The sequence below is a fragment of the Mauremys reevesii genome, linkage group 23 (assembly GCF_016161935.1).
Source record: "Mauremys reevesii isolate NIE-2019 linkage group 23, ASM1616193v1, whole genome shotgun sequence".
NCBI classification, from domain to species: Eukaryota; Metazoa; Chordata; order Testudines; family Geoemydidae; genus Mauremys; species Mauremys reevesii.
The window spans coordinates 17,952,718-17,970,031 of NC_052645.1; the positions used below are offsets into that span (position 1 = coordinate 17,952,718).

At 56.5% G+C, this 17,314-nt stretch overlaps 1 protein-coding gene across 5 annotated transcripts in view; it reads left to right on the forward strand.

The window, feature by feature from the left end:
• Nucleotides 1-905: 905 nt before the first annotated feature.
• The window catches only part of COL16A1 (collagen type XVI alpha 1 chain), a 148,130-nt gene continuing 131,721 nt past the window's right edge, over nt 906-17,314 (forward strand). For all 5 annotated transcript variants that reach the window (XM_039511464.1, XM_039511465.1, XM_039511467.1 and 2 more), the window contains exon 1: nt 906-1,012. In XM_039511464.1, the coding sequence (XP_039367398.1) occupies nt 919-1,012 (94 nt within the window). In that variant the 5' untranslated portion in view covers nt 906-918. The remainder of the gene's footprint in view (nt 1,013-17,314) is intronic.

A 17,314-nucleotide genomic window follows, 5' to 3' on the forward strand; every position in this document is an offset into this window, starting at 1 on the left:
AGTGGTTAGGGCTCTGCTTCAAATCCCTACGCTGCCCCACTTGTCCTGTGTGACCTTGGGCAAATCACCTCCCTGCTACATGCCTCGGTTTCCCCATCCCCAGTGGGGATAAGACACTGCCCTGCCTCCCAGGGGCGCGGTGAGGGTAAATGTGAGAGGCTCAGAGCATGAAGGCTGTATAAGCATCTCAGACAGACAGATGCCTAAGTAATCAGCTCTAGTCAATGATATTCTATTGGCCTGACAAACTTTACAGGCCTAATACCAGAATGATGGGCATGCTACCACTACCTAGGCTGGACAGACAGATGCTTAGCAGTGGCACAGGGCAGAACAATAGTTTCGGGGGGGGGGGGAATGGGAAACCCAGTCCCCAAATGGAGATGAGCTCTTTTTATATAGAAACCCCCAAATAGACAGAGACCCTTCAATAACTAACCCCCCAGCGATACATCCACAAGGGAGACACCCCGGTCCCAGCAGTATTGATACCCTTCTGTCTCTTTAAAGACTGTGGTCCTGATTTTGATCTGATTGACACTGGTGTAAACCAGAACTAACTGCCTGAAGCCAGCTGGGACACGCGAGAGGTGACGCAGGCCTCGGTGGACAAGGGCTCTGTGCAGCTGGGAAGCCAGGGCCTAATTTTTCCGGCCATACCAGCCTCCCATTTCCTTCCTATGACATTGCAGCTGGTTAATACCCCAGTCTCTCCCCACCTGTGTCTTTTAAATATGGTGGGTAGCCATCCCCCCGCCTCTTCTAGCCAATAGGATCAAAGAATCCACCTGTTTTAGTTTTCTATTGGATGGCCTGCTCCAAGCTCCACCCTAATAGGCGGAGCTTTTGCTAAGCAGCCTGGATAAAGGAAAGAGGTTAAGGTGCCTCCCCTCCCTAGAGTCCTGCCTGTCTGTGCTGATGAGCAAATGGTCTCTTGAAAGTGCCTTGACCTCTGAACGGGGTGAAATGCAGAGGGTCCAGCAGAGCAGACAGCTCTGGGGGGAAGCTGCAGGTAAGTGAGAGGCTGGGCTGCAGCAGCAGGTGAAATGTCCCATGTGATGAGTTACAAGGAGAGTAACTCCTGCAGTGGAGTGAGGCTTGAGGGCTGCAGGCTTCGTAGCTTCTGTTGCCTGAGCTGGTTGAACGCGCCTGGGCTCCTTGCACCCCTCTGTTCCTCAAATGAGCTCTCTGGGTACCACCCTCCTGGCTCCCTGCAGCTCTCCCAGTCCCCCGCAATTCTCCTTTTCCCCCATTTCTCCCTCTTCAGGGGTGGTGTGTGCTGTGCCCCCGTTCATGGGTTCCCTATGGTTGGGGCTTTGCTGCACCCCTATGCCTTGCTAGCCTCACACCTGTGTCCCCAAACCCCCCCCACCATAGCCCCCCTTCCTCTGTGATACCAGGGGCTCTGTGCACCTCCTTCCCCCTGCCAGAGGTTTTGAGTCCCCTCCTTCCCCCCCCCCAGTAGGGTCCCCTTTTGCCACTCCGCCCCCCCCCACACACACACACAGTTATTTTTGCCTGGGAAATGTGTCATTCAGGGTGTCCGCTCTTGAGAGCCTGAGCAGGGCTATTGTTATGCTGGGCGGCATTCGTGGCTCTATAAATTGTTGCAGAGGCGCATGAAGCACCGGCTGTGCTAATCTGATGGCAGGGGACCCTGTGGGGCCCCCCCATGGTTTTCTGATTACCCCCACCCCCGAATCAACACTGTTCGGCTCATCAATGCCCAGAGTGGCCCCTGGAATTTAGGAATTGGTCACATGCAGGGCTCCAAAGGGATCATGTGCTAGAAACGCCGTCGAGTACAAGGTCTGAGTGCCAGGAACCCCTCTGAGGGCTACTCCCTGGTCTGGTTCAACGTCTTCTGTGCCCTCAGGCAAGTCACTTCCCCCTGCCTCGGTTTCCCCATCGGCAAAAAGTGAGCAATGCTTCCCCGGCTCGTGGAGGGGCCTGGGTGTGTCTGTGGAGAACCGCCCAGCCAAGCTTGGCACAGATGGAAGGTTCTAGAAGAGCCCTGTGCTGCTGTCGATCTGATGGGAAAGGGAGCGTTCCTAACAAGCCATTTGTTGTTCCCATCTTGCCTTAACGTGGGTGGGCGCGAGCTGCAGTGTACGCGTGACCTGCTGGAAGGGTGTGACAGAAACATGGCTCTGGCTGAGGGGTTGGACCCTCCCCCGCACCTCCTGTGGCGTGTTCTTTACACAATTCCCTGAGGGCAGCTGGAGCGACTGGGATGGCAGTCCCTCCGCCCCAGAGAAACCCCTCGGTGCTATCTGAGGGCGGGTAGAGGAGGGAGCTGGGAGCCAGGACTCCTGGGTTCTATCCCAGTTCTCTGTGACCTCCTGGGTGACCCTGGCCAAGCCACTTCACCAGTCTGTGCCTCAGTTTCCCCATCATTAGTTGTAAGGTTGGTGCTTAAATAACCTTCCATTGGCTCTGGTGCTTTATAGCCAAGGATCTCAATGCACCTGCCACAACTTAACATCATTATTTCCCCTCTCTGAATCCACCCATCCCAAACTTTGCCCTCGATCCCTGGCACAACAACCATCACCAGCAAAATGAAGGCTCCCAAGGGGGCCAGCTTGGTGTCTCCGCTCTGCTGTCCCGTGAAGCAGATCGCCCCGGGAGCTCAAGGGTTAACTTAGCTGCAGATGACAGTACGAACGGCTCCTTGGTGCTCGCCCTTCGGACCCCGGCTAGGCCAAAGCCCCTCAGTGTTTCCCTCTGGCTGGCTGGATCAGGAGGCAGCCGACGCCTGCAGCCCTGCTAAGCCATCACTTGTGGGCCTGGCTGACAAACTGCAGGTCTTCCATCTGTCCGCAGGGGCTGCCTCCCGATGAGATGGTGTTTGGGTCCAGGGCCGCCTTACAAACGCTCTCCCCGCCTCCCGGCATGATGAATTGCAGGTGCTCCTCCGCAGCAACATGCCACCAGCTGCTGTATGGTTCTCTCTTTGCACATGGGGAAACTGAGGCACAGAGGGCAGGGTTTGGTGGCCCAACCAAACTGCAAGGCAAGTCAACTGCAAAACTGGTGAGAACTCACGACGCAGGACTCCTCACTTGAGCTAGAGGAGATTCCCCCTCAGCTGCTAGCCATAATAAGGCTTTATCCTCCCCTATAGGGTTCTGTCATGCCCATGTTGCGAGGTGACCCCCTGAAAGCACTGGCTGGTGCATGAAGTTACTTTCTGGGTGCAAGGGGGGGGGGCCTGGTTGCCAGGCATGATGTGAACTGGTGGCCTGCTAAAGCCATGGGGTCCCTTCTGGTCTCTGTGCAGGGTCCCCAGCTCTTTCCATGTGCTACCCATGCAGGCTCGGTGCAGCAGGGAAGGGTACAGAGAGGGCGTTGCATGCCGCAGACCCACATCTCAGGGGCCTGAACTGTCACACTCCAGCTGGCCAGCCCCACAGAGCTGAGCCCGAGCCGCGCGTCTCTCTCTCCCCAGCAACCTCCGCAGGAGCAGGGGGTGTGGGTGGATCAGCCCAGGCCTGGATGTGGATGGAGATGGGCTGATGGCAGCCCTGCCTACACCCAGCCCAAGTGAACGCTGGCTCCTGAGCCCACCTCTTGGGGACTCCGGCTGCTCACTGACTTAACCCCGGCTTCCCTTCTCTTCCCGCATCTGTGGGTCCCATAGATACAAAGGCTCCCTGGGGCTGCCTGGCAGTGCTGGGGAGGCGATCTGCCACCAGCCAGGGACTCTCGAAAGGTGGCTGGTGGGGCAGGGCTAGGATCTTGGTGATGGTGCAGGAGCGGATGATTTTTCCAAGAGTGTCTGTGCAGGGGGAGGGTGGGGGGCTCTTTCGTGAGCTCTCAGGGCTCTGCTCTGGTGTCCCCGGTATAAATCTGGCGCTTGTCCAGTGTCTGCTCAGGCACTTGATTCTGCTTGAGCTCGGAGCTCTGTGCGTGCGGCACAACCCCCTCGCCAATTCCAGGTGCCGCCAGCTAAATCTCGCCTCCTCTGAATGCAGGAGCTTCCCGCTGCACCGCCGGCCCTGCTGCTGCTCTTCTCGGCTCGTTTGGCCTCCCAGTTCAACAGGAGCCTAACGAATATTCCTACCCCCCACGCAGACAAAAATAGCATGAAATAAAGAGCGGGGCCAGGGGTGGGCATGACTCCAACCCTGTGCTGACAAGTTAATAAGCTTCAGTTTGCTAAACAGGGCCTTAAAGTGTTGACAACAGTCTTTTTTAGTGCCTGGCTGCCTGGAGCACCGGGAGATGTAACCCAGGCAGAGGAAGTAACGAGGAAGTGCTAATGACCAAGGAAACACTAGGGCTTGTCAGAGGACATCATGTTTGCTACCAGCCCCGGCGGCGCCTCCAACCAGATCTTACTCCAGCTACTCAGCAGAGGAGCCGGGAGCTCAGCGGGCAGCTGGGTGACGTTCAGGGGGTGACACAACGCTCGGGGCTGCGTGCTGGAGCCAGCGGGCTGAGATGGAGAGGTCCCAGCTCGTTAGGATGGCTCTGAATTAGTGCCAGGGCTGCTAGCTGCCCCTGTAACGAGCTGGTCCTCGCTCCGTCCAGTTCCTGGTAGATTTTCCCCCGTCGCTTGCCCCTGGATGGCAGTCTGAGCAGAGAGGTGAAAGACAGACCAGGCCAGAGCCCACGAGGCCCAAGCCTGGCTTGCCTGGTTTCCTCTGCTCTGTGATGCTTTTTGAGAGAGCCCCGTACTTATCCCCATGGGAGCAGCGAGCTTCAAAGCAGCCGGCGCTCGCTCCCTCCACCATGCAGGGCTGAAGTGGGCCATAAGCAGAGCCAAGGGCGATTCCCCTTTGTTCCTACGGTGCTGTCCCCTGCTCTGTGTGTGCTCGGTTACCGTCTCTTAACGCTGTACCCAAGGGAGGCTTCGTAAGGGAAGGGATACAGAGCCCTGCCTCATCCCTCTTCAGATTGTCAGGTAGGCACTTTCAGTGGGCACATGGGTGCCAATCTGAGCACTGCAATGCAGAGCTGGCGTCCTCCCTTGCCCAGAAATCTGGGCACCTGCTGTATAAGACCATCAGGTGTCTGAAAAGGCCTTGGCCAATTCACTCCCAGCTCTGTGATCCTGGCAGCGAGCCGGGGGAAGTTGCCCACGGCACCATGGAGACGGAAGGGGAACATTTCCTTTAAAGGAAGCTGGCAATGATACTGCTGCCCAATCAGAGCATTTGGGAAAGGGGGTGGGAAGCAGCCCCCAACGTGAGCAGGGTTTGCTGGGTGGCCCCTCTGTCCTTGCACTTAGGGCAGGGATTGGGGGCGGGGGAATAAATTGTTTAAGCCGCTTCTGTGCTCTCTACATTGCAGGGCCCTGCACAGCCCCCAGTGTCACTTAGAGCAGCCTCAGGGCTGTTCTAATGTAGGCTAGGTACAGTGGCCCAGCTGTGGTGCTGTAGCTGCGCCGCTCTAGTGCTTGTGTAGACACTCACTACGGAGCTGGGAGGGGCTCTCCCAGGCTGGAGTTAATCTGCCTCCCCCAGAGGTGGGAGCTAGGCTGCCGGCAGAATTCTTCCCTTGCCCTAGCGCTGGCTCCATGGAGACGCAGCTGGGTGGATCTAATTTCCTGGTGTCGTTCTGCTCCCCAAGCCCTGGGGGGGTCAAGAACAACCCCAGTGAGCGCTGTGCTCTGGACACGGCCCTGGGTCTGGGTGTAAGGCCACGGGACAGACCGTATGCCAGCTGGGGAGGTCACCTGCTCAGGAGGGGAACGTGCAGGGGGCCCTGTTAGGTGCCAGGGCAGAGTCAAGGGGCCCCTGATTCTCCAGCACTCCAGTCTCCTTGTTCCTAAGCACTGGCTGATACAGATACAGGTGACGTGCACCTTCTAGTCACCAGCGCCACCAGCTGGAGCTCTCCGGGCCAGGCTGGCACCTCTGGAGGCAGCAGGCCCCTTGTCTAGCCACAGAGCAGAGCTCAGCACCAGCGTGAGCCTCCCCATAGGCTGCCCAGCCCCTCCCCGAGGTGTCAGTCAGCCCGTCCCCGTGGCTGGTACAGTCTCTAGCTCCCCTGCTCAGGCTGCCAAACGGGGCCAGTTGTGGCCGTGGCATTTTATGGGGACACCTGCCCCACTGGGAAGGGGGCTGAGACCCACTGAGGGGAGTCCATGTTGGTCCCATCAGCTGGCTGTGCTTGGTAGGTGCTGCCAGCTCCAGCCAGGCCTCTGCCCGCTGTGGCTAGAGTGGGTGACCATATCCAGTGGCAGAGCCAAACTTTGGGGGTGTTTGGACCCAGGGGGTCTAGCTCTGATCTCCAGCTCTGACGCCGACAGGAGCTGCATGGGACCTTGCCTGGAGGAGATGGGCCTGGATGTCCCAAGAACTGACCCGGGCCTTTGGCCTGAACTCCGCTTACCAGGTTGAGGGCTGGGGCACGTCAGCATTTTCCATTTCCTCCCTCTCCCCGGCACTTCCCTAGCTCTGGGCAGGGGCCGAAGCACCGACCGGCCCACCCTGGCAGCGTCTGCGGCCTGGCCTCAAGCAGGATGCTGTGGCAAGCTCCTGAATGGAGCCTGCCCTCAGCAGGTCTGCAGAGCAGCTTGGCGGCTCCCCAGGGGCTTGCTTCTGAAGTGCTGACCCCCTCTGCATTTCCCCTCACCTGCTGTCTGCCCCAGAGCTTGCTTGGATCCCACCTCTGCAGGGCTCAGCTCCAAGCTCCCCTCTGCCGTATAGACAAGGCCACCCCAAGGGGACCCGGTTCTTATCCAGGTGCAAAGCTCTCTGGAGGGTCCCCAGCTCAATTGCAGTAGCCCCTATGCGGATTGGGCGAGTGACCTGCACAGGGTTTAGCCCAGAGACGGGGACGAGCTGGAGCCAGTGCGCTCTGAGGTCGCAGTCCCTGTTGCACAGAGTCAGGCTAACTCTCCGCAGCGTCAGCCCCTCAGCAAGTTCCCCCATGCCCCCCCCCATTTCTTTTTTCCTCCCCAGCACTTTAACTTTCCATCCCTGGCCCCCGGTCTCCCCTCGCCAGGGGGGGCCTTGCAGGGCTGGCGGGTCCCTGTCCAACCACGGAGCCAGGCCGAGCGCTTTGCTGGGAAATGCAGTCGCGGGTCATTGCCCAGGGAAGGCGCTGACCCCTCTCAAATGGCGGAGGAGCGAGCGGCTCCATCTCAGCGGTAATGGACAGGTCGGCTCCGGGGGGGCTCGGCCCGGCTCGTTATCTAAAGAAACGTAAGTGCATTTTGCGCCTTGAGAGAGAATTGCATTGTTGAATATTTCAGAGGGTTCTGGAATAGAAAGGGGCGAGAGGCCTGGAACCGCGGTGCTTTTGTTGGGCTGTTTCCTTTAAAGAAAGGGAAGGGATTTTACTTCAGAGCTGGGGGGCGGGGAAGGTGTCTGCCTGCTGCAAGGCCAGCTCCAGCCTGGAAATGGCTCATCTTGGCAAGCCTCTGCCACCTGATCCAAAGCTCCCGGAGCTGCCTGCTCCTGGTGGCTGCAGTGGGGCAGGACGATGCCACGCTGAGTACCCGTCCGAGGCTGCCTGCACAAACTCACTCTACGGCAGCTGCCATTACTGCAGCGATGTCAGTAGCTGGTCCCCATCACTGTAGTGTCTGAGCACCATGCCTCTGTTCCCATGGTGAAGTGACTTGCCCGAGGTCACACAGGAAGTGGCGGAGCAAGGAATCGATCCCCTGTCTCCCATGTCGTAAACTGGTGTCCTTCCCTTGGAGCACGTCATGCACTACATGGAGCTGGCCTACAGAATCCATAGCCTGCACGCGCACCCCCACAACACGCTTCTGCCGCGGCTTATAGCTGTCACCTAAAAACGCGACAGGCCGAAACGGCAGAGCTGAGATTTGCCTGGGCGCCTTGTGGGGACAGAGCTGCACCTGCCTGTATCGGTACAAAGCTGCTGCCCTGTTGCGTTCTCTGTCTCGGCTTAGACTCGAAATCCCGAGCATTTCCAAAGGGCCCCCTGGGGTTAGCGGGCAGCACGGGGCTGTGCACCAAGTTATCCCCACGGGTATCAGAGCTCCGAAACCGGCGAGGCCCGAGCCCTGTCTGGCCAGCTCCAGGCCCTTCCCTCCGCTCTGTTCTGGGGCTTTGTCCCATCCGCCAGTGGAAGGTCCCTGCGATGGCCCCAGCCACAGGCCCGTCCGGTTCTCCCCTTTAATGGCTGCCCCACAAGTCGCCCTGGTGCTCTCTGCTTGTAGGTGAGGTCGGCTTAGCTGTGGCCGGCAGGGGTGTGCAAATTCCCCAACCCGAGCGCCCTCGCTACGCCGCTCCCAAGCCCAGGGTGGAGGCAGCTGGGCTGGGGGAAGAATGCCTGCCCCTGTGGCTACTGTCCTTGGAGAGGTGAAGTTACTGCAGGGTGGGGGACCTTCCCCTCTATTCCTGTGCTGGAGGACGTGTGTAGATGTGGCCTTAGAGAGCCCCTGCCATGGAATTTCCCTTGACGCTGAAGTTTAGGGGAAGAGCCTAATTCCTAGTTTAGTTTAATTAGGGCAGAGGTTTCCCCCCCCTCGCAGCCCTAGTCACAAACTCCCTTGTAGCTTGGGGCGCCAGGTGTGTGTGCTGGAGGCCCCAGCCAGCCAGAGGGGCCCCTCTGCAAAGCGGTTAGTCTAAAGCTGAAGGAAGGATGGTCCTGAGCTCACCGAGGGGGAGCTGAGGCCCAGAGCCCAGGTTCACCTGAGATCCTTCCAGTGCCTTGATCACAAGCCCATCTCCCCCCACCCTCTGCTGGATGCGTGGCCCCTGCAGACACGAGTGAATGCAGGATGGTGCCCCCTGGGAATAGCTGCCCCTCACTGTCCCTGCAGGATGTGGTCAGATTTGGACAATGGACGTTCATCTGACACTAGCCCCTGGCAGCTCTGCTGCACCAGCCAGTTATTTCCCTTCCCCTCCCATGTCCTCCCGCCCCCAGACATTGCCCACTGCTCATCTGGCCTCTGCAGGGCTCTGTGCAACTGGGGGTGGCTCAGATCCCCAGGCATTTCAGGACACCCCCCCCCCAAATGCACAGACTTGCCTCTGGCTTGCGGGAGTGGCTGTCTGGCTCTTCCCCTCCCTGTACAGAGCAGAGCTTGAGCTCTCAGAAGACATAAACCCACCCCCAGCTCCCTTCTCCCGCATTCAAAACTCATCCCCTTTGCATTAAAGTTTCTTTGCTGAGGAGCAATTAGATTAGCATCTAGACTGGGGAAAAAAGGAGCCAATTTGCAGTCAGGTGGTGCAGCCGCGTTGGCTTTCAGCTCCGTAATGGGGCTGCGATGAATAAGCTGGCACTGAAGGAGAATAATGGGGAGAGAGGATGCTGAGGCCAGAGCTGATGAGAGGGGAAGGCGGGTGGAACAGGGGGACTCGGGAGACAGGCTCAAGGAGCTGTGGGGGTGGCTGGAACTGGGCCCTCCCCGAGATGATGTTGGAGGGAGCAGAGGCTTGGCTGGGGGTGGGGTTCCTGGTGATGAGGGGGAGCTTGGGGTCCTGAGTTAGTGAGGGGAAGGGTGCAGGTGATTGATCTCTTGATGACGGGGGGCGGGGGGGAGACACAGTCCATTAGAGAACCTGGCCTGTCGCTCCAGAGTGTGATGGGTGGATTCCCCAATGGGTTCTGGCTCTTGGCCTTGGAAGTCTTTGGAGACTCCCATGGGATTTGTGGGATGGGAAATCCCTGCACTGGGTTGGGGTGTGGCTCTAGGGCCGCCTGGAGTTCAGACAGGTCACAGGATCCATATCCGTGCTGCATTATCCTTCTGCAGCCTGGGAGCGCGCTGACTTCCCGCGGGTGGAAAGGGCACAGCTCCGCTGCTCTGTTGCAGAGTGACCCCAGCAGGGAGTCTGGCCCCGTGCCTGTCACAGCTGCATTTAAGGGAACGCCGGCAGTGGACTCAGCCCTCTCTGCCCGGCTCCCTTTCGCTTCCCAGGCTGCAGCAAAGGGTCCCAGGGCCACGGCTGTGCAAATGGCAAGGAGACGCTCACTGGTTATTTCCGCCTTCTCACAGGAAGTGGGGTTTGTTGGGTTAGAGCAGGGGCCTGGGAGACAGGACTCAGGGGACCTATTCCTTGGGTACTGTTTGAGCTGTGGTGGAAGCCTCTCACTGTCTGTGCCTCAGTTTCCCCTCTTTGGTGATGGGGATTAGCGCCCAGCTCTCTCACAGTGGGGCCAGGAGGGCTTGTGCTGACCCTGTATGAGAAGCACACTAGGCGGCAGAGGGTGGCCCGACACCCCCTCCCCCCTCTGTCCCCAGCTGGCGAGGCTCCATGTGCAGGGCGGGCAGGGGCGCGGCAGACATGGGAACTACGTACACGCTGGGTGTGCGGCACAAGGAGAGAGTGACAGACACGTGCGCCGGGGCCCCTCCGTCTTCCGCAGGCTCATTACCCTCCTATTACCGCTTCTTCACACACCTCATTGGGCTGGCAGCCTGCCGGCTCCCCGAACACAATTGCTTCGAGTGCAAGTTGGCACAGAGCCCCTGGCCTCCCCCCCCCCCCCTCCTGCTGCCCCTTCACCCCCTGCTGCTGCTGCTCTGTGTAACCAGGCTTCCGCTTTGAGCCCCTGTCGGGAGCGGGGAGACTTGTGCGAAGGCCCCTTGAGTTCTCTGGCTGTGGCAGATGCTCAGCACGGCCCAGGGCCCCACGCACAACGGTTCTTTGAAGCAGGGACATCTCTCCTCTGTAAGGCCTTGCAGAGTGAATGAAAAAACCCAGACGCTGCCGCCCCTCCCTTTGGATTTATGCTGCAGAGAAAGTCCCTGGAAATAGGCAACGAGCGAGCTGATGACAGCAGTGAGAAGCGCTTGCTGTGCACGCCCCTGCCAGGGGAAACCCATCGAAAATGGTCTTGCTGGGGCTGGCGTCCTGCTGTGTGCTCAGGGGCAGCTGTGCGGTATTGGGGAGATCGGGGTGACCTTGATCAGCAGAGCGTATCAAAGAGCTGAACATCTATTACGGCTGCAAGCTCCGTACTCTCTCCGGCACATCCCGCCTTGCTGGTGCCCCGTCTCCCCCGCGCGAGGGGTCAGTGGATGTAGCTGAGAAGCATTTTCATACCAGGTTGGGGGTTTCTCTCCTGGCCCCCAGTCCGTCAGGGAGCTAGAGAATCCGGTTATTAAGGTTTAACAGGTTAAAGAATTGATCAGCGCACTTGACCTGCAGACGCTGGAGAGGGTTGGTTTCCTCCATAGGCCAAGGTTTTAGTCAGTGCTCGGGGGGTCCAAGCCGTGGCTTGTATCTGCTCAAAATGGGGACAAACAATGAGTCCTTGTGGCACCTTAGAGACTCTTAGAGTGACCTGGTCACTGTCCCTGTAGCGTCCCAGCACCCATCCCCACCGGCTGTTTGGAGGGTTCACAGGACGCTCACCAGGTGGGAGGTGAGCGGCTAAGGCCTGTTTCTTCCTAATGGCTCATTAACCTGAATGGACCCTTCCCGGCCAGCCATCTACACTGAGAGCATTTTGCCTAGTGGGCGTTGCCCAGGAATGGCTACTTGTGAAATAGATTCGTAGCCAATATTCCTAACCTCAGATACAAACCTGATGCATGCACACAAATAGGATACAGACGCCCCCCGACTGACGCAGTCGCTTCGTTCTGGAAAGCCTCGCGTAACTCGACGGTTGTGCAAGTCGGAAACGTAAACCTGTACGTTATGCAAAAATGTCTGCAGCTCGAAAAGCCTATTTCTGGCGTATGGAACTTTTTCCGTAAGTGCGAATTTGTGTAAGTTGGGTCTTGCGTAACCTGGGGAGCATCTAATCATATTCAGCAAATCATAACCTTTCCAATGACATGCCTTATTGTGTAAAAAATACATCATAATTATGATACAATTATATCATATCACTATGAAGAATATGGGGTGCAGTGTCTGTGTGTTAATGGTTAATCAATGTTATTGTCAGAGTCCAACAGCTCAACAGGCTGCTTATAACAACGGCTTCTACCACCTTCCAGTGGGGTGTTCCTAGTGGTCTCGAACACGCGTCACTCATGCTTGTAACATGCCTCTGAGTCATGGATTCACCTTGTGTCAGCCACTGCTCAGTGCAACCTTCACGGGAGGTGTGACCCAGAAAAGGCGCCGAGTGATCTGGGATCTGTCTCTTTGTAAAAACCAACCAACCTTCCCCCGGTTTTAATTTTGGCTCCAGCTGGGCGGTAAAGCCTGGCAGGGCAAAGCATCATCTTTCAAAGCTCGCTGGTCAGGCAGGTCTTGCAAAGCTTAGCCAGAGATTTGAGTAATAGCTGGCACCGCTGCAGACGCTAGGTTGCAGTTGCAGAGAGATTTTTCAGGCTGGAGGCCAACTAAGGCTGGGGAGGGGATTCGTGCACCCTGTGGCTTTGGCCCCAGGCCGGGAGTTATGTGCCTTCCTTTGAAGCATCTGCCATTGGCTGCCGTTGGAGAGAAGCTGCTGGATAAGCTACAGCGCTGCTCCATGCTCCCCAGAGCACCCCGTCAGCTGGTGTCCAGTGCTCTCCGTGTCAGTGGGCGGGGACCCAGCTTCCTTCTCCCGTGTCCACACTGCCTGAGCTTTGCACACCCTCGGCCCTTTGCTGTGCATGCAGCCCTACATCCCAGAGGGTGCCAGCTGGGTTCGTCTCTAGCCAGCCCTTCCTGAGCTAAGCAGCGCTGGCTCTGTTTGGCCCTTGGATGGGAGACCTTTGGTGGAAATCTTGATTTATTTTTTTGGTCCATTTGGAGACTTGGCCCTGGATCGGAGAGGAGGCTCTCAAATGCCCCAGCCCAGGCGCAGGGCTGTCTGGCTCGAAGGGGTCGGCTTGGGGCCCTCTTCAGTTAGGCTGTTGTAACAGGCAGGAGCAGGGGGAGGCAGAGTTTCTATCAGCTCCACTTCATTTCCTTTCATTGCACATAGGCTGCTGGTGCCCGTGCCCTCCCCAGCAGGGGGAGGGTCTCCGTTCTCAGCCCCTGGCTCTGGAGACACTCACCGAGGGCCCACCCCGGGGGCGAGGAGCAAGGCAGCCCCAGGCGGCCTGGTGATGGGGTGTATAACCCACGCTAGCCCCCTGAGGGTTAATGAGCTGCTCTGGGCTCAAGCAGGGGAGTCAGGCCTGGAGGGAAGATGTAAAAGGGAGAGCCCCAGCTCAGCTGGTGGCAGCCTGGGAGAAGAGCAAACCTCAGTCCTCGGCGGCTGAAGGGGCTTTGTGGGGCTTAAAGGGGACACAGCCTGGAGGACAGATCTGTCTGCCTGGCTCACGCCAGCAATGCCAGTGGCTCCAAGGAATCTGTGCTGGACCCATGAGGCTCCGCGCACACACTGTGGGGGGAGGAGAGCACGGCCTGGCCTGGTGCAGGCTGGGGAGCTCTGAAAAGCGAGGCGGTGAAACTGAGGCACACGGGGGCTGCACTGCGGGGCTGGTTCACAGCGGCAGGGAAAGAAGCCGCCGCTCGTTCAAAACCGAGCAGGTAGTGCCTGGCTGGGCCTACAGCTGCTCCCTTAGGGAACCACTGGGGCAGGCTGGCTCCTTGGACAGCTCGTGGGCTCAACTTGGAGGCTGCGCTGAAGAATGGGACGTTTTGTGGGTGGAAGGAGATTCCAAGGCCAGAAGGGACCATGGTGATCATCTTGTCTGGGCTCCTGTATTACGCAGGCCAGAGAAACCCCTCTCCCCCCACATCCCTGGAGCAGAGCTTTCAGAAAAACATCCAATCTTGATTTTAAAATTGCCAGTGATGGAAAATCCACCAGGACCCTGGGTAAATTGTTCCAATGGTGAATTGCCCTCACTATTAAAAACGTGCGCCTGATTTCCAGTCTGAATTTGTCTGGCTTCAACATCCGGCCACTGGATCGTGTTAGACCTTTCTCTGCTGGCCTGAAGATTATTGCAGATCTGATCCCATGTAGGTATTTATAGACTGATCAAGTCAGCCCTGAAGCTTCTCTTTGCTGAGCCAAACAGACTGAGCTCCTCCAGTCTCTGTATAAGGCCTATTTTCTAATCCTCTAATCATTCTTGTGGCTCTTCTCTGAACCTCCTCCAGTGAACCACCGTCCTTGAATCGTGGGCACCAGGCGTGCACACAGGATTCCTGCAGCCAGTGCCAAATGCAGAGGTAAAATAACCTCTCTGCTCTGACTGGAGATTCCCTGGCTATGTATCCCCGGATTGCATTAGCTTTTCTGGCCACAGCGTTGCACTGGGAGCGCATGTTCCGCTGATCATCCACCATGGCCCTCAAATCTTTTTCAGCTACAACTCAGCAGCTTTTTGCCAAGTCCAGGCCTGAGCTCGCCCAGCGCTAGGCTGGGACTCCTGGAGGTTGGTGGCTTCCCTGCCTTTGCCTGGCTCAATGAGGCACTGAACAAGGACGTCTAGCTGGAAACAGAATTCTCCTTAATCTTTGCCACTCGCTGGCAAGTGATGCCGAGGCTGCTGCAAAAGTGGAAGCGTGAAGTGGGGGTCCCTGGAGGCTTTTAAAAGCTTCCAAAAATAGCCCAAGGGCAAAGCCAGAGTTAACTCTTCCATTGCTGGCACATTCCCCATCTGCCCCACTCCCCTTTCCATGCTCCTAGCAAAAATGAATGGGGTAGGACTCTGTGGGGCCAGAGGGTTATGGCAGGCTGAATTCGCATGGACAGTACTCATGGGGGAGGGTTTAATGACTCTTGTTAACTCCTCTTTAATTAGTACCTCTATGGTCCCTGGGAAGGAGGATTCTGCCCAGGTGTCTGGGACAGGAAGGGAGGCCGGGCTGCTGGCTCTGGAGGGGTGATGTGGGCAGACAGTCTCCTGTCCCCTGTGGTGCCTGGTTAACTTCAGTGTCAGTCTTAGGGCTGTGCTACTTGCTTCAGATGGTCTGACGGGCCTTGCCTGACTTTCCTCTGAGTCCCAGTGGCTGCTTCTCTCCCTCTGGCTTCACGTGCACCCATAGGCCCTGACCCAGGAGAGAGGGCACCATCTCTATCCTGTCTGACACCAGCAGGCAGCCTTGCATCCCACTTGGAATGCTTTGTTGTTAGGTGTATTCCGGTAGCAGCTATGGGCCCCAGCTGAGATCCGAGCCCTGTGGTGCTGGGCACGGCACAGCCAGCTAGTGAGAGCCTGTAAGCCCTCCTTCTCCTGTCCCCTGCAGCCTTAAAGCAAGCGCCACCTCGTGTGCTGGGTCTGAGGCTCTCCTTTGTTACCACAGCCAGTTTCCTGGGCTCCATCCAGCTCAGCCCTCCACTCTGGGGGTTTTCTCCAGATCCTGAAACAAATTCCCTGCTTGGAAGAAGCAATGGTCACGCTGACCTCATTCCGCCATCGCTGTCACCTCTGCACCATCAGCTGGCGTTTCTGGAGCTATGTGCGGCCTCCTCAGCCAGGGGCACAGATGCCACTGTGACGGGTTGGATCACAGAAACCCCCTTGGGGCTGCCAACTGATGCGCCAGGGCAACTTCTGCCCCTGCTTTCCCTGCCAGCTTGGGACTTCAGCACCCTGCCTGGTTTGAGTCAGACCCGCTAGCCTGCTGCAAACCCAGACCCAGGTCTGAACCATGTTCCCTAACAGCTGTAGGCTTAATTGAAAGCAGCTTAAGAAGTGTTCCTATCTCCAACATTCAGATGCCCAGCTCCCAATGGGGTCTGAACACCAAATTAATCCAATTTACCCTGTGTAAAACTTATACAGAGTAAACTCTCAAATTGTTCATCTTCTATAACACTGACAGAGAGATCTGCACAGCTGTTTCCCTCCCCCCCCCCCAGGTATTAATACAGACTCTGGGTTAATTAATAAGTAAAAAGTGATTTTATTAAATACAGAAAGTAGGATTTAAGTGGTTCCAAGTGGTAACACACAGAACAAAGTGAATTACCAAGCAAACTAAAATAAAACACGCAAACCTATGCCTAATCCAGTAAGAAAACTGAATACAGATGAAATCTCACCCTCAGAGATGTTTCAGTAAGCTTCTATCACAGACTGGATGCCTTCCTAGTCTGGGTCCAATCCTTTCCCCTGGTACAGCCCTTGTTCCAGCTCAGGAGGTGGTAGGATTTTTCTTAATGATTGCAGCCTCCTTCATTCTGTTCCACCCCCTTATATAGCTTTGGCACAAGGCGGGAATCTTGTCTCTCTGGGTCCCCTCCCCCCCATTCTAAATGGAAAAGCACCAGTTTAAAGATGGAGTCCAGTTCAGGAGACATGATCACATGTCACTGTAAGACTTGATTACCCACTTGGCAGCGCACATGTCTACAGGAAGACTTGCAAGTAAACAGAGCCATCGACAGTCAATTGTCCTGGTTAATGGGAGCCATCAAGATTCCAAACCACCCTTAATGGCCCACACTTTGCATAATGACAATAGGCCCTCAGAGTTGTATTTCATATTTCTAGTTTTAGATACAAGAGTGATACATTCATACAAATAGGATGACCACGCGCAGTAGATTATAAGCTTTGTAATGATACCTTACAAGAGACCTTTTGCATGAAGCATATTCCACTTACATTATATTCACACCCATTAGCATATTTTCATAAAATCATCTAGAGCCACCTGCCAGGAATGCTGGGGATGATGGGTGGCAAGACAGCTACACTTTTCCTTACAGATTATGGGTGCCTGCATTTTTGGGCACCCAACTGGAGATGCCTTAAAAGCGGCCTGCATCTCCGAGGCTGGGCGTGCAGCCATCACCAGTAGCCAGGTGTCTTAAATCAGACCCCCAGAATCACAAAGGACTCGAGTCCAGCTGGGCAGTTGGCCATCAGAATTCAGGAAGGCCTGGCAAGTCGTGGTGGTGGATTTCCTGGGTCAGTGCCATGGAGCAATGTGTGTTTAGAATTTCCCAGGGCTCTCCCTATGGAAAGAAGAAACGTAGAAAGAAAAGGAAAAAGCACCAATGCTTCTTTTTTTCTCTCTGGCCCCTAAACTAGTCAAGGTGCATAAATATGTTTAATAAACGAGCACTTAGAGCTTAATGGAAAATTTCCTTTCTGTTATGATTAATTCTGGGTCAGTAAAGTACCATTCACAGCTCCCAGGGACTGATTGGTCCTGACATAGTGGGGTTTTTTGGTTGGAGTTTGATTTATAAATAAGACTTGGAGGTAGAGCCCGGGGGATTGGGGAGCGGTTTGTGCGGAACAGAAGAAACCATTTACTAATGGAACAGAAAGCTTCCTAGCTCTGAGGGACGGCACGCTGGGGGGCTGTTTGTAATCCCAGGGCCCTGCCGTGTTGGGTTGTGTTAGCAGCACCTCTGCCCTCACAGGGAGTCAGGACTCTGTTAGGGCTGGGAGCTGACCCCAGCCTTCCCCCGAAATTCTGATTGACCCTTTTGAGGTACGCGAGTCCGAGTGGACAGCTCCATGTGTCCAAAGGAAATACTTTTTCTGCACAATGCCGAATGAGCCTGTGGG